This window comes from Schistocerca serialis, chromosome 1 (assembly GCF_023864345.2).
Source record: "Schistocerca serialis cubense isolate TAMUIC-IGC-003099 chromosome 1, iqSchSeri2.2, whole genome shotgun sequence".
Lineage (NCBI taxonomy): Eukaryota > Metazoa > Arthropoda > Insecta > Orthoptera > Acrididae > Schistocerca > Schistocerca serialis.
In genome coordinates this window covers 1261338339-1261354133 of record NC_064638.1, presented here as the reverse complement: position 1 = coordinate 1261354133, position 15795 = coordinate 1261338339, and the positions used below count along the sequence as shown (strand labels likewise).

At 37.8% G+C, this 15795-nt stretch overlaps 1 protein-coding gene across 1 annotated transcript in view; it reads right to left on the bottom strand.

Annotated features, from left to right (window-relative positions):
• LOC126456806 (Down syndrome cell adhesion molecule-like protein Dscam2) overlaps window positions 1-15795 on the bottom strand; it is a 567168-nt gene that overhangs the window by 45125 nt on the left and 506248 nt on the right. The window contains 1 exon segment of the mRNA XM_050092599.1: window positions 5571-5756. Within this exon segment, the coding sequence (XP_049948556.1) occupies window positions 5571-5756 (186 nt within the window).

Sequence of the window (15795 nt, the reverse complement as noted above, 5' to 3'; positions counted from 1 at the left end):
TTTGCTGCACTACCCTAGCATACAGTGTACCCACAATAATGTTTATCTCAGTATTTAGATTTAAACTTTAGTTGTAACTACTTGCCAACTGCAATCTTCATTACAGAGTTAAACAAACATGATACTTTACAGCATAATTTATCAGTTATGTTGTATGTTCTAACAGACACCGTTTTAAGTTCCAATGGAGTCGCTTTTCATACTATTTTCTTTACAGGCATCAAAGCAGTACAACTTCGGAAAGTTGAAAGGCAATATTTGGTCCAGAAGGGTGAAATAAATCCACCAAAACATCACTGTTATCTTCACTTTGGTCTTCAATTTTTACAAGCCACCACTTCTTATCACACATACAAACAACACAGTCACTACTTGTTGAAGATGATATGTTTGTAAAAGTAATAAAGTTTGAAGATCCTCAAAATTTGAGCCTTTGGAAGCAACAAAACATCTTATTTGATTGTCACTTATGGGGACACATCTTGTGATTGCTTCTTGTTCCCTTAACTGGTAGACAACATTCAAATCTCTCAGTCAGTTTTGCTTTGATTTATTCAATTTCAGGTGAAGAAACAATCATATATTTAAATCCAGTAATATTCTGTCAACAGTGTTTGACTATATCTTGTGAAGTCAGGATCTGTTCTTTGTAAGTCTTTGAAGGGCAGCTCGTGTAACTTCTCATTTCGTTGTTCTGCCTATCCCAACACAAGAAATTCCACTCTGCTATAAACCAAAATCATTTTAGTGCTGGCAAACTTCAATGAAATTTTTCTTATCTTCATACTGGCTGAATGCACCATTGCCAAAGTAAATTACCATTTCAACATTACGTATGATATTCTTAATTTCTCTAATGACGTGATGAAATGTGTACACAGTCATGGTATTATGATCAAGGTAATCACTAATGACACAAATAGATTTGCAACATACTTTGTCTTCCTTTTTAAAGTATATGACAAACAGATGCAGTGTCACTTGTGTATTAGTCCAATGAAAACTCTGAACATCATCCTGTACTCTAAACATATAGTTTCCTGCAAATTCACCAATCACTCAACAGAGGGTTTCCTTCAGGTTTTCTTTCATTTCCTTGAAATATTGGGCTCAAGCTTTTGAAATAAAGTGATAGTATTTTAAAAGCACCAGCTTGTGAACAAGAGAATGTAAAAAAAAAGACGAGTGCTGGGAAAAGGTAGCAAGCAAAGGGCGAGAAAGGGAAGTTGTTGAAAAAACTTCAGAAATTCAGTTATTAAATCAGTTTGGCTTGCTATATGAAGTAGTGGAGGAAGGGCCTCATCCAAATCCAGTTGAATGTAGGTTGAAGCAGAATATTACCTTCAAGAAAAAAGACAGGTCGGGATCAAATCAGAATAGGACAAGAAGAATTCTGCTTCTAGGTAGCGGTCATGATTCGTGTGTGCATTTCTTATGCACTTGACATATTCCACATCATAACAGTTTCCATGAGATTGATCAATGCAATACATAACTAACTAACCAACTAGGTAACTGGGCATCACTTGTCTAATGAGTTCAGCTATATCAGTTTGTACCCATTGTTTGAAAATTACTTTGACAGGCAAGATATCAAGTTCCTTTTTAAAGACATCAAGTAGGCTACATGGTGCGGTACATTATGCACAGGTGTTAAGCATGTATTTTTCATTGTTAATGTCACAATACCATGAAATCTATCATGTCATTATAATTCACACTAAGCTTTGCTGCTTCTATCACAAGCTTCATATTCTGATGATGCTTGAAAACGCATACACTCAGAGTTCCTGATGAACCCGGAAGAATGCACAACTTTGTCATAGAATGCAAGACATAGAGCACCAAATTCTGTGATTTGGGTATTTCTGCTTATAGAGGCAGTAATGCTCATTCAGTGAGAGAAGAACTAACTTTTTCTGCTTCTGCACCTTAACATTGTTAATCACATCTGAAACACACTCCTTTTCACCAGGACGTAAGTAGTTATTTTTCATCATCCTAGTAAAAAACACAATTAATAAAAACTTCACTTATGTTGTTGGCAACTTGTCTTTTTTTTCTGACCATGATCATGGCAAGATGCTAATTATCTTAATTTTATCAGCTTTACTACAACTTTGAATTTTACTCTCATTTTGGTAATAAGTATATCATACTCACTTTGTATATTTTTTGTATTATTTTGATTCTGAGCTTTGAAGTCATTGTGCAGACCTGCAATTTTCGCTTGAGTGTGCTTGTAATTTTATCAGTTTTTCTTTGTAAAACTAACAGTCATTGTTCTGTGTTAAGGTTTGTTATTTTACAAAAAGAAGATACTTCGAAAGTTTCACGAATGGATTCTGCTTGATGCAAACGATTATGCTCAACTAATTCAAAAGGCCAGTAAGAAATTCACGCTATTTTTCAACACTATTTGCTGCTTCTTTAACTGGTTTTTCTACAAATATTCTTGATGCACAAGTTGGACATACAGCACGTCCAGGAATTTGGTTAATATCCACATTTTTACTCTTGGAAAGGTGTTTAACTAGTATTTTACATAAACCATATTGTCTTTTTCCCCTTGTGAGTACCAATGGCATCACAACATTTTTTACCAAAAATGTAGTTGTATTTGTCTAAATATTTATCTTTATGGTAATGGCAAATATTAGTAATTTCTTTTGAAATCTTAATTTTACCAGACATTGTTCTTCTGCTGACAAGTCACTAACCCTTATTAATTCTTGGGGCACTTCTTTCTTGTAGTGTTGTTTATGGCACTGTTCACCTATTAGTACACCCACAAAACCATTCATACTTAATACTTGAACAAGCCGTTATTCTTCAGAACAATTGAAGGTGGGAGAGTTCACGTCTACACTTGCAAAACTTTCACTGACTTGTTCACTGACTTGGGAATTGTTATTTAACAGTAGAAATATTTCATCATTTATTGTATTTATTAAACATCATTCGACCAATGTCAACTGTACTGATTTCAAGCCCTTGTTTGCTAACTTAGCACTGAACGAGTGTGTAGAAGAGTTGCATTTTTACTGAAATTACTGCTCTATTACTCTCAATGTAGATGAGTCTCAGCCATAATTTTTTGTGAGCTATTCCTATGAGTACAAGGAACATTCTGCACAATTTTCACTTGTTTTCATTCAGTCTGTTTTTAGATAATGATCTGTGAAAACTGACAAAAGATTTTTGGCCATTGTTGAAAAGCTCTAGAAAAAAACAGGAGATCATTCTCATGACTAAAACTTATACTGCAGGAAGTTAAGTAAGTACTCAACAACTAAATAACATATTATTAGATTCTCTCATCCTTCTTAAAAATTTGTGGTCTTAAATAGTAACAGTTGATAAATTTTTCCTGAGTATTTACAGAAAGAGTTTGACTGACTCTCTTGCATGATAGAAAAATTTTAAAAAAAATTATGCCTGAAGTTCATTTCATTTTGAATAAGCTGATCTTTAAATTATTCTGATATCTTTTAAAATAACTTTGCAATTAAACTTTCCACAAACCACATTTGCCATACAAATTTGCCCAACTGACACTTTAAAAACAGCTGGCAGAAAAAAAAATGGCTTATAAAATTTTTTCCAACCATGTTTTGTGACTGTCTACCCACAGGGAAATCATGATTAAAAATGAGGAAAATAAAAAATGTTAAACAACAAATTTTGTTTTTATTGGTTTGAAATGGACTGACCCATGATGCTTGTGACCAGACTAGAGTGGGTGGTAGTGGGAGGATGTATGGAACAGGTCTTGCTTCTAGGTCTATTACAGGGATATGAGCCATAAGTCAAGGGGTTATAAGCAGGGGTTGTCAGGAATGGATGAGGATACTGTGTAGGTTCGGTGGGCAGCGGAATACCAATGTGTGAGGGGTGGGAAGAATAGTTGGTAGGACATCCCTCATTTCAGGGCATGACATGAGGTCATCAGAATGCTGACAGAGAATGTGATTCAGTTGCTCCAGTCCTGGGTGTTACTGAGTCACAAGGGGGATGCTCCTCTTTGGCCGGGCAGTGGGACTTTGCGAGGTGGTGGGTCACTGGAGAGATAAGGACCAGGAGATCCGTTTTTGTACAAGGTTGGAAGGCTAAGTATGCCATGTGAAGGCCTCACTGAGACCCTCGGTATATTTCAAGAGGGATCACACTCGTCACTACAGATGAAGCGGGCAAGGGTGGCTAGGCTAAATGGAAGACATTCAAATGTGTGTGAATTCCTAAAGGACAAAACTGATGAGATCATCAGTCCCTGGACTTACACATTACTTAAACTAACTTATGCTAAGAACAACACAGACACCCATGCCCAAGGGAGGACTTAAACCTCTGACGGGAGGAGCCGCACAGTCCGTGACATGGCGCCTCAAACTGCATGACCACTCCACATGGCTGTATGGAATGGACTTCTTGGTATGGAATGGGGGGCAGCTGTTGAAGTGGAGGTATTGTTGGTGGTTGGTAGGTTTGATGGGTGGAGGTACCGATGTAGCCACCTAACTAGTTGACAATCTTGCAAGGCCTTAAAGTGGAAGTGTAATGAAAGAATCACCAGAAAAGTATTAAACTCTGGGCAGCACGTAAGTAATAAAAATAATACATTTACAAATATTTTATCACGACAAAATTTTAGTATATTGCCTATTATGTGGTACTGAATGAACAAGGAATTTTTTTGGGCATTGGGGGGGGGGGGGGGCGTGAGAGGGTGGCTGTTTGTCATTCTGGCTGCATTTGTGTACACATGTGTTGTTGAGACTGTATTTCAATTTAGTAATACCCTACATAGTGATTTCTGCAGCTCCACAACCCTAACAAAATATGTTTTGGTTAAAGAGATGTCCAAGCAAGCATTTCACGTGATACCTCTAGACTGACTGTGCACTTGTTGATGTGAGGAGGATAGTGATCTCAACAGCTTCAAATAAAATATTTCCAGCAGCAGCTGGCACACCATAGAATTTGTTAAGGTTTGAGAATCAGGCTTTCCCTTTAGAACACTCTGATGCTATGTTCCAAGGAAACAATAGACTTCCATGTGTTGTATACAACACATGAGTATACTCACTTCCTTTCCAGCACTATTCCCTTCTTGGCATGTCCATTGGCCAAGCACCTTGTCAAGTGAACCACTGAACATGTGTGGGATATTATCACTCAGAAACTGTGTTCTCAGTAAGTATCAATTAACTGCAGACAAGGATGAGAGACACAGTTCATAAGGAGCACATATAACACCAATACCATGGACGGAAGGTTTGACCAACGCCAACTGGTACTTCAGAAATGCTAATTTTGGGTCAGTAATGCAGTCTAATGATCTGAAAGTTAAATCATTTAATTGTGTCATTACAAATCATATAATTAACATTTCAATGTTTCCTGCTGATTCCTTCACTGTGCTGCAGCTCACAAAAGCTCACATTTTTATTTGTAACTCACAAATAAATTGCCTTGTATTTTGCACATAACTAAAATACAACTGCTCATGAAAGGTTATAAAGATAATGGAGAAAATTTTTAAACTATAGATATACAAACTGTTTACTCACCTGTGCCCTTGGTACTTGTACTGACAGTATCACTTGGCTGGCTGTCCCCAACTCTATTGTGTGCTACAATATATGCATGATACGTGGCCCCACAGAGCAAAGTCTCCAGAGTGTGAGAATTTTTTTCAGCATCCAGCTGAACATACTGCCAGTTCCCATGGTCCCGCTTATAATTCAGTATATAACCTGTACAGTAATGGAAAATGTTACATTTTTAAACTGGGAGCACATGTACTTTTACAAGAGAAGTAAAATAAGTCAATAAAGAGTTTGCAGGAGAGGAATGAAACATATTTTTAACACAATGTGACTAAGGAACTACGCTGTCCACATTAGAATTTGTCACAGAACCACTGGAGAAGGGGAGCTGTAAACAGTTACAGCTATTCATGTTGTTCCTAAAACTGAATCACCATGAAGTCACTACAAGTGAAGTCATCCAGGTCATCCTACCCACCATCTCAGATTTGGATAAAACTTGGCTTATTTGTTCTCACTCTGGAGATAAGGAACCATACCAAATTTTAGCATTTTATCTCTTTCTGTTTCCATTTTTATAGTACTTTAAATTTCAGAAGTTTAGTTGTTTTCAACATTTCAATGCCAAAACTGACACTTGCTAACAGCTTGAAAAAAAAGTACCATTTTTTTCAATTCTCAGCCAAACAATATGAAATTTTAATACCATGTATCTGAAAAGTCTCTCTGCAGTAGCAAGCATCATGTGTCTCACCTTGTGGGGCACAAAAGGTTGGCAGACATTCAAGTCTCACCTGCAAGTGTTTCGTGGACCTGCAGTGGTAGAGTACGGGTAGTAGAGTTTTGTCTATGTTGCAGCTGTTAGTTGTGTTATTGGCTAGTTCTTGTGTAAGGTGAGTGTGGTGAGAATGCTTACCATTACAGAGAGAGCGTTTTTAGTGGAAGAGATTTTCCATGCAGCAGGAAACTTTACAGAGCATGTGAGGCAGCAATTTAGATTGTGTTTTCCTGCTTCAAGGTGTCAATGTCATGACACCGTGCATGATTTAATTCACAAATTCCAGATGACAGGTTCAGTTCATGATGCACCATGAACTAGTAGGCCCACAAGTTTAACACAACAGAAGCTTAATGACATTTTGGACATCATGTTGTGGCGTCCAAAAAACTTAGTGAGGAGATTATTGCAAGAGGCTAAAGTCTCTTGTAAGACATCACGTAAAGCTATAACCAAAGAATTGTGGATGTATCCGTAGAAACTTACTGCTGTGCAACAATTACATTGTACAGACCATGCAAAACAAATAGTCTATTGTGAATGGTTTCAGTGATTTGCTAAGCAGCATAGAGCTGATGTTTTAGATCAAACCTTTTTTACTGATGAGGCTTGGTTTCACCTATCTGGCTACATTAATTCCCAAAACTCACGAATTTGGTCATCAGAAAATCCACATGCGTTAAGGGAAATGCCATTGCATGTAGATAAACTTGGGGTATGGGTTGCCACAATACGAGCATGGATTATAGAGCCTATCTTTTTTTATACTACTGTCACTTAGGATGTCTACTGTTCCCAGATAATTTATCCATTTATTGCTCTGCTGAATGAGAATGACATCACTCATTTATTTTTAACAAGATTAAAATACTACTGCTCATATGGCGTATCAGACCCTCCGACTTTTTCATAAAATCTTTGGAGACAGAGTAATTATGAAAGGTCTCTGGCCCCTGGGATCATCGGATCTGTCTCTGCCAGACTATTTCCTTTGGTATACTGCTAAAACATTTGTGTATAAAAATAACCCAAAGACAATAGATGAACTGAAGACAGTAACAACTGATTATCTGCATACAGTTACACATGGAACACTGGTAAGGGGGTTTGCTAATAAATGTAAATGTGTTGAACTATGCCTTCAAGAAAGAGGTAAACATTTCCAGCACCTACTGTGATATAGGTGAGAGCAGTGTGTTGAATTGAAATTACTAAATTTCACTGTTTTAATTGTAATAATGTTCAATCCCACCTTCTGACATAACTGCAGCCACTAGCAATGAATCTCGACCCCTGGCTTATAGAGCGACATGAATGTGCTGCCAACTTTATATGCCCTGCTAGATGAGACATAAGCAGCTTGCCGCAGCAGAGAGACTTCGGGGGCACACTGTATTTTGTTCTGCATAAAACATGGTTCACTATTACATCAACAAAATCACATAAAGGGAAATGAATAATCACTAAAACACTTATCCATTTGAGAAATTTACTGGTGGAACCATTGTCTATTTCAATCACTAATGGCACTAACTTCATCCAACAAGAAGTCCAAATGATCATTCAAGAATAAGATGCTAATGATCTCAGTAGATCTTGTACAATATCATGATAGGTCTCAGCCTATGGTTGCCTAAAAATTTCTTCAGTACTTGTGAAAGAGAGATTGTAGAGAGTTTCAGGGAGAGCATTAGGGAACAATTGACAGGAATGGGAGAAAGAAATACAGTAGAAGAAGAATGGGTTGCTCTGAGGGGCGAAATAGTGAAGGCAGCAGAGGATCAAGTAGGTAAAAAGACATGGGCTAATAGAAATCCTTGGGTAACAGAAGATATATTGAATTTAATTGGTGAAAGGAGGAAATATAAAAATGCAGTAAATGAAGCAGGCAAAAAGGAATACAAACGTCTCAAAAATGAGACCGACAGAAAGTGCAAAATGGCTAAGCAGGGATGGCTAGAGGACAAATGTAAGGATGTAGAGGCATATCTCACTAGGGGTAAGACAGATACTGCCTACAGAAAAATTAAAGAGACTTTTGGAGAAAAGAGAACCGCTTGTATGAATATCAAGAGCTCAGATGGAAACCCAGTTCCAAGCAAAGAAGGGAAAGCATAAAGGTGGAAGGAGTATATAGAGGGTCTATACAAGGGTGATGTTCTTGAGGACAATATTATAGAAATGGAAGAGAATGTAGATGAAGATGAAATAGGGGATTTGATACTGCATGAAGAGTTTGACAGAGCACTGAAAGACCTAGTCGAAACAAGTCCCTGGGAGTAGACAACATTCCATCAGAACTACTGGTAGCCTTGGGAGAGCCAGCCCTGACACAATTTTACCATCTGGTGAGCAAGAGGTATGAGACAGGCGAAACACCCTCAGACTTCAAGAAGAATATAATAATTCCAATCCCAAAGAAAGCATGGGTTGACAGATGTGAAAATTACTGAACTATCAGTTTATTAAGTCACGGCTGCAAAATACTAACACGAATTCTTTACAGACAAATGGAAAAACTGGTAGAAGCCGACCTCGGGGAAGATCAGTTTGGATTCCGTAGAAATGTTGGAACACGTGAGGCAATACTGACCCTATGACTTATCTTAGAAAATAGATTAAGGAAAGGCAAACCTATGTTTCTAGCATTTGTAGACATAGAGAAGGCTTTTGACAATGTTGACTGGAGTACTCTCTTTTAAATTGTGAGGGTGGCAGGGAGCGAAAGGCTATTTACAATTTGTGCAGAAGCCAGATGGCAGTTATAAGAATTGAGGGGCATGGAAGGGAAGCAGTGGTTGGGAAGGGAGTGAGACAGGGTTGTAGCCTATTCCCGATGTTATTCAATCTGTATAATGACCAAGCAGCAAAGGAAACAAAAGAAAAATTTGGAGTAGGAATTAAAATCCATGGAGAAGAAATAAAAACTTAGATGTTCACCAATGACACTGTAATTCTGTTGGAGACAGCAAAGGACCTGGGAGAGCAGTTGAACAGAATGGACAGTGTCTTGAAAGGATATAAGATGAACATCGACAAAAGCAAAATGAGGATTTTGGAATGTAGTCAAATTAAGTTGGGTGATGCTGAGGGAATTAGATTAGGTAATGAGACACTTACAGTAGTAAATGAGTTTTGCTATTTGGGGAGGAAAATAACTGATGATGGTTGTAGTAGAGAGTACCAAAAATACCAAAAACCGATGCTAGTAAGTTAAAGTCAGTTTGGATGCATAACAGTTTGTCCTTTGCTGTCAGTGGAATCATTACTGAAGTTTGCAAAAGTTAGGTCAGTATGTTTGAATTTTTGTACTTAAATAATGTTCCCTATTTTCCGTTTTTGAAATAGAGAATTCAGTAAGAATTAATATTCATTTAATAACTATTTGTTTTGTTGTGTACATAAATGAGAGTAAATGAGAGTGTGTATGCGGGACATACGTAAAGATTCAGTAATATCTCCTGTTAAATGTTATGTAACTTGGTCATGGGAAAGTGTGCAACAAGCTGTTGCAATGAAAGCTGTACTTCCTTGCTGATGACGTATGTCCAAGAGTGCATGTTTTTGTAAGAAGGCAGCCAGAATAGTTATTTGTAAAGTAATGTTTTTCTAAAGTTATTACAGGATTAGTTTTCATTTCGTTTGGTTTGGTGGAACATTTTATTAATATCTGCAGCATAAAATGATGTAAATGCATCTGTGAATCTTGACTGGAGTAAAACAGTTTAGGCGCGAATATGATCTTGAAAGACTGATCTGATTGGCTGTTCATGTGATCAACCAATCAGAGTGAAGTCTTTCCTGTGTAGTAGTATACCAGTATGCGCTGTGAGCAACGGCATTGAGGCAGTCGTTGTCTCGCTGTCAGATGCGCAGATCATGTTGAATATGTCTGAAAAAGTTATATGTAAAATGAAGAAGGTACTGTTATTTTGCATTCGGTTTATATCACCATGAAAGCAGATGAATTTATGGACAGATTGTGAAAATTTGAGCTTTGTGAAGGAATTAGTTGGAGAGATAAACACATGTAAATCTCAGCCTTTGTGAAGAATTTTGGTAAATTTTGGTACATTTCTGTCTTCCTTGCATGTGTACTAGATGGTACGAGCTATGAGATGAGGACAGTGATATTAGCTGTTAGTTTTAAATGTGGGCTGATGGCACATATTTGATTTGGCATCTAATTAATTTCATCTCTCAATATATGGTAGGAACTCTTTTTATTAAGGCCATAAGTAAAGAAAAAAATAATTCAATTGTTGTTAAATTGAACATCTTGTATTTCACTATGAAAACATAAAAATTACTGTGACCTTTGTAATTAAAAATATATACCTGTTAATTAGAAGTATTTTGCCATCCAAATTGTCAGCTCAATGTAAAACTTTCTGTGGTGTCACCGCCAGACACCACACTTGCTAGGTGGTAGCTTAAATCGGCCGCGGTCCATTTAGTACATGTCGGACCCGCGTGTCGCCACTGTGTGATCGCAGACCTAGCGCCACCACAAGGCAAGTCTCGATATACGATAGAGCACTCGCCCCAGTTGTACGACGACATTGCTAGCGACAATACGGACAAAGCCTTCCTCTCATTTGCCGAGAGTCAGTTAGAATAGCCTTCTGCTAAGTCCATGGCTATGACCTAGCAAGGCGCCAATTGTAACAGTGCATGTATCTTACGAGTCTCATTTGTATAGTCCAGAGAGATGTATCGCAAGGAGTAAATAAAGTTAAGTATATTCCAAAGCTACGTATTTTCTTGATAGCAGTCATAACGTATCTTGTTCCAGAATTGACGCCCGTCGGCGTGTGTGTACGCGTGCCTTTCTTTCGGCTACTTCAGTGTGGCGTAACAGTCTTGTTACGTCACAACACTTTCAACTGTAACTCACTTAAAAGGCCGTAACTCACCCAAAAGGCCAATCAGCAGTGGCCCCACAGTTCCCCTGGGTTCGGAGGCTGACTCCAACACCCAACAACCATCACCCCAGAGTATTCTGCTAATGTTGGCAGAAAATGAGTGACCAGTTGAGTTTCAGGTGGATACAGGAGCAATGATTAGCCTAATTAATTTAGATGCATGGCCTTGGATTGCAACAGTCACTATGTCAGCTTGTATTTTATAATAAACAATGTACGCTTTTATGAGTGTGTGTGTGTGTTGTGGCGAGGGGGGGGGGGGGGGGGTTTATAGCTATGCACACTGCTATTACTTTTGAACTGGGCTGGATTATTAACAGCAAATTTCATAAGTGAATATATAAACTGTGAGGATCCCTAGATCCTTAAATAGATGTCTGCAGGATGACCGTGGGTGGGCTCCAGCAATTATTCTGATTACACATTTTTGAGCAATGAATACTTTTCTACTCAACGATGAATTACCCCAGAATATGATGCCATACGAAAGCAGTGAATGAAAGTAGGCATAGTAAGCTAATTTACTGAGATTCTTATCACCAAAATTTGCAATAACCCTAATAGCATACATAGCTGAACTCAGATGTTTCTCCAGACCATCAATGTGTTGCTTCCAGTTTAACCTCTCATCAATGGACACACCTAAAAATTTTGAAAATTCTACCTTAGCTACAGACTTCTGTTCAAAGTCTATATTTATTACTGGAGTTGTGCCACTTACTGTACAGAACTGTATATACTGTGTTTTATCAAAATTTAAATACAGTCCGTTTGCTGAGAGCCACTGAATAATTTTGTGAAAAATATCATTTACAATTACATAACTTAGTTTTTGGTTTTTGGATGTTATTACTATACTTGTATCATAAGCAAAAAGAACTAACTTTGCATCTTCATCAATGTGGAATGGTAAGTCATTAATGTATATCAAGAACAGTAAAGGACCTAAGACCGAACCCTGTGGGACCCCGTACTTGATAGCCCCCCAGTTTGAGGAATCAGCTGTTGTTTTAACATTACATGAACCACTTATTTCAACTTTCTGCATTCTTCCAGTTAAGTATGAATTAAACCATTTGTGCACTGCCCCCCTCAAACCATAATGATTTAGCTTATCTAAAAGAATTCCATGATTTACACAATCAAAGGCCTTTGAGAGATCACAAAAAATACCAATGGGTGATGTCCGGTTATTCAGAGCATTTAATATTTGATCAGTGAAAGCATATATAGCATTTTCTGTTGAAAAGCCTTTCTGAAAACCGAACTGACATTTTGTTAGTACTTTATTTTTACAAATATGGGAGGCTACTCTTGAATACATTACTTTCTCAAAAATTTTTGATAGAGCTGTCAGAAGAGAGATTGGGCGGTAGTTGTTCACATCCGACGTATCCCCCTTTTTACGCAATGGTTTTACAATGGCATATTTCAGTCTATCGGGGAAAACACCCTGCTCCAAAGAGCTATTCATATGTGGCTGAGAATCCTACTTATCTGTGGGGAACAAGCTTTAAGTACCTTGCTGGAAATCCCATCAATTCCATAAGAGCTTTTACTTTTCAGTGAGTTTATTATTTTACTGATTTCAGAGGGAGAGGTTGGTGGAATTACAGTTGTTTCAAACTGCACAGGTATGGCCTCTTCTATTAGTAGCCTTGCCTCTTCTAGTGAAGATCTAGATCCTATTTTCTCCACAACATTTAAAAAATGATAAGTATTTTCAATTTGTGATTGTTTGTTAGTACACTTGTCATTCAGTTTTATGGCACTGAAGTCTTCCTGTGCTCTTGGTTGCTCTATTTCCCTTTCAATAATATTCCAAATTGCTTTAATTTTATTATCAGGGTTACTGATCTCAGACATGATACACATGCTTCTGGACTTTTTAATAACTTTTCTTAGTACCGCACAATGGTTTTTACAATATTGAACAATTTCGCGGTCAGTACTCCCTCTTGCTGTTAGATACAGTTCTCTTTTACGGTTGCAAGATATTCTTATTCCTTTAGTTAGCCATGGTTTTTTTATATGTTTTCTTGGAATTATGTTTAATTATTTTATTGGGAAAACAATTTTCAAATACCCTTAAAAATGTATCGTGAAATAAGCTATATTTCAAGTTTGCATCAGGTTCCTTATACACTTCATCCCAGTCTAGTTGCTGTAGGCTTTCCCTGAAGTTTGCAATATTTATATTGTTAATTGAACGCACTGCTTTGAAAGTCTGATTTGATATACTGCATGGAGCTATGTTATGTACTGTAACTAGCTGTGCACCATGATCTGAAAGACCATTCTCAACAGGATAAGCATTTATGTCCTTAAACTTATCTTGGTCTATAAAAAAGTTATCTATTAATGTACTACTGCTCTTTGTTATCCGAGTAGGAAAATCAATGATGGAGCTCAAATTGAAAGAACTGAGCAATACTACAAGGTCATTCTTCCTATTACACTCTTTCAGGGAGTCAACATTGAAATCCCCACAAATGATATTTTTGTTTCCCCCTGTCTGACAGATAGCACAACAAAGCATCCAATACACTGTTACAATTATGAAAGTGCCATCATTTAGTTTAAGTTCAGTGGCACATGCTTCCATATGTTGCTCTACACAAAATTTTTTAGTTTCTAAATTTTTTACACTGTGGAAGCTTTTGACATATATGGCAACTCCTCCTCTCATCATATTATCTCTACTTACATGTGCAGCTAATTTGTACCCATTGATGCTAGCCTTTTGCATATCAGTGACAATGTGATTCTCAGACAGGCATAGTACATCTATTACATTCTCAGTTTCTATATCTTCTAAACAAAGCAGAAGCTCATCAATGTTATTCTTCAATCCCCCAATATTTTGATGAAATATACTAACATTATTTTTCACTTTACTTTTGTGAGTATCTTGAACTTTTTTAACATCTTTAGTACCTGCCTGGCTGAGTTTCCCACTGGACACTGATCTTACAATAAACAAGAGTTTCCAACATGAGATGTAGTTCCTGCCCCCTTTAAGTTTCCTGCTATCAGCCCAGCCAGTTTACCCTTCCCTTTCTTGTTGAGGTGCAGGCCATGTCTAGTATAGTCCCACCTACAGAGTGAATCAACAGGAACCACACCAATGTGTGACCCTGCACCAGATCCAAGTAGCCGTTTCAACTCCAAATTAACTCTCTTGACAGAAGAGCTCAAATGAGGTCGGTCGTGGCGCTCCAGAACCGACACAAACCCAACACTGGTACGACTCAATGTTGATGCAATTTTTGCCAGGTCACACTCTATGCTGTATCCCGGATCTCTGTCAATACTGTTGCCCGGCCCACCCACAATAACCACGGAATCGTCCTTAGTAAAGCCTCTACATAGTGAACCTAAATCCTCTGTAACCTGCCTCAGTCCAGCACTAGGTTTGAAAAAACTTATGACCTGGTATTCTGACCCTAATTCATCCTGCAGAAGTTGGCCCACACCCCTAGCATGCGAACTACCTAGCAACAAGACTTTCTTTCTCTTTGCAGACTTCCCTACATTCTTATTCAATTTGCTGCTGAAAGCTTGTTGAGCCCTGTCTACATCTACATCTGTGAGAGGCTCATCAGTTTCTCACTGAGGCAACAGGTCAAACCTATTTTGTACATTAATAACAAAGCTGTCAGAAGAATTTCTTGGCCTGTTCCTTATGCCTGTTGCCACTTCCCACCCCTGTTTACCCTTCTCCCCCCTTAACCTGCCAATTTCTTGCCTAACCTCATCTAACTCAGCCTGAAGGGCAGCAATTTTCCCCTCCTGTTCCACAATCTTTCTATCTCTACCGCATAGCCTACAGAACCACTGATGAGTCTCGCTCATTTTCCCAATTCCCACGTCACTACAATCACCCCAATGAAAAAAGTTACTACATCCATCACACCAGACCCCGGAGCTAACGATTCTACGGCATGTCAGGCACTTTACACTCATGGTACAAATCGATTTTAGTGACAGAAAGACAATTAAGTTACCGGAAAACAATGAAAATACGTGTACGAAAAATTAGGCCTACTCGCGACTATGTAAACAGTGGTTCAGAAGTTTTTTAGTGGAAATTACTTAAGAGATGACTATACTCTGCAGATATAAAAGGGCAGCAAATGTATTTAGCACACTAAACGATCAGTAAATGCACTTAAAATTGCGGTATGAAGTTTAATCTGAAAGCTCAAAAGTTCGGCCTGGCTGCGATATGAAAACAAAACGAACTTTACGTGATTACTGTGAAAATACGCGAGTAAGACAAAAACCTTTAATGGTACGCTTGAAGAGCACTATAATTAACGTAATTAATTAGTTTAAAGTGTTAAAAACAGTTTATTACTACTTAAATTACTTATCTTGTACGAGAGCTGTGCGAACATATAACTGTCTGTGCTGTAACTGTTCGTTTGCACATTTCTGACATGTTCTTGCATTTTTGGAAATACTGTTCTTGACTAGGTTATGATGGGTCTCAGCCCGAAACTAGTCCTCAAGTGAATAAAAAAAGTGAAATTTGCAACTT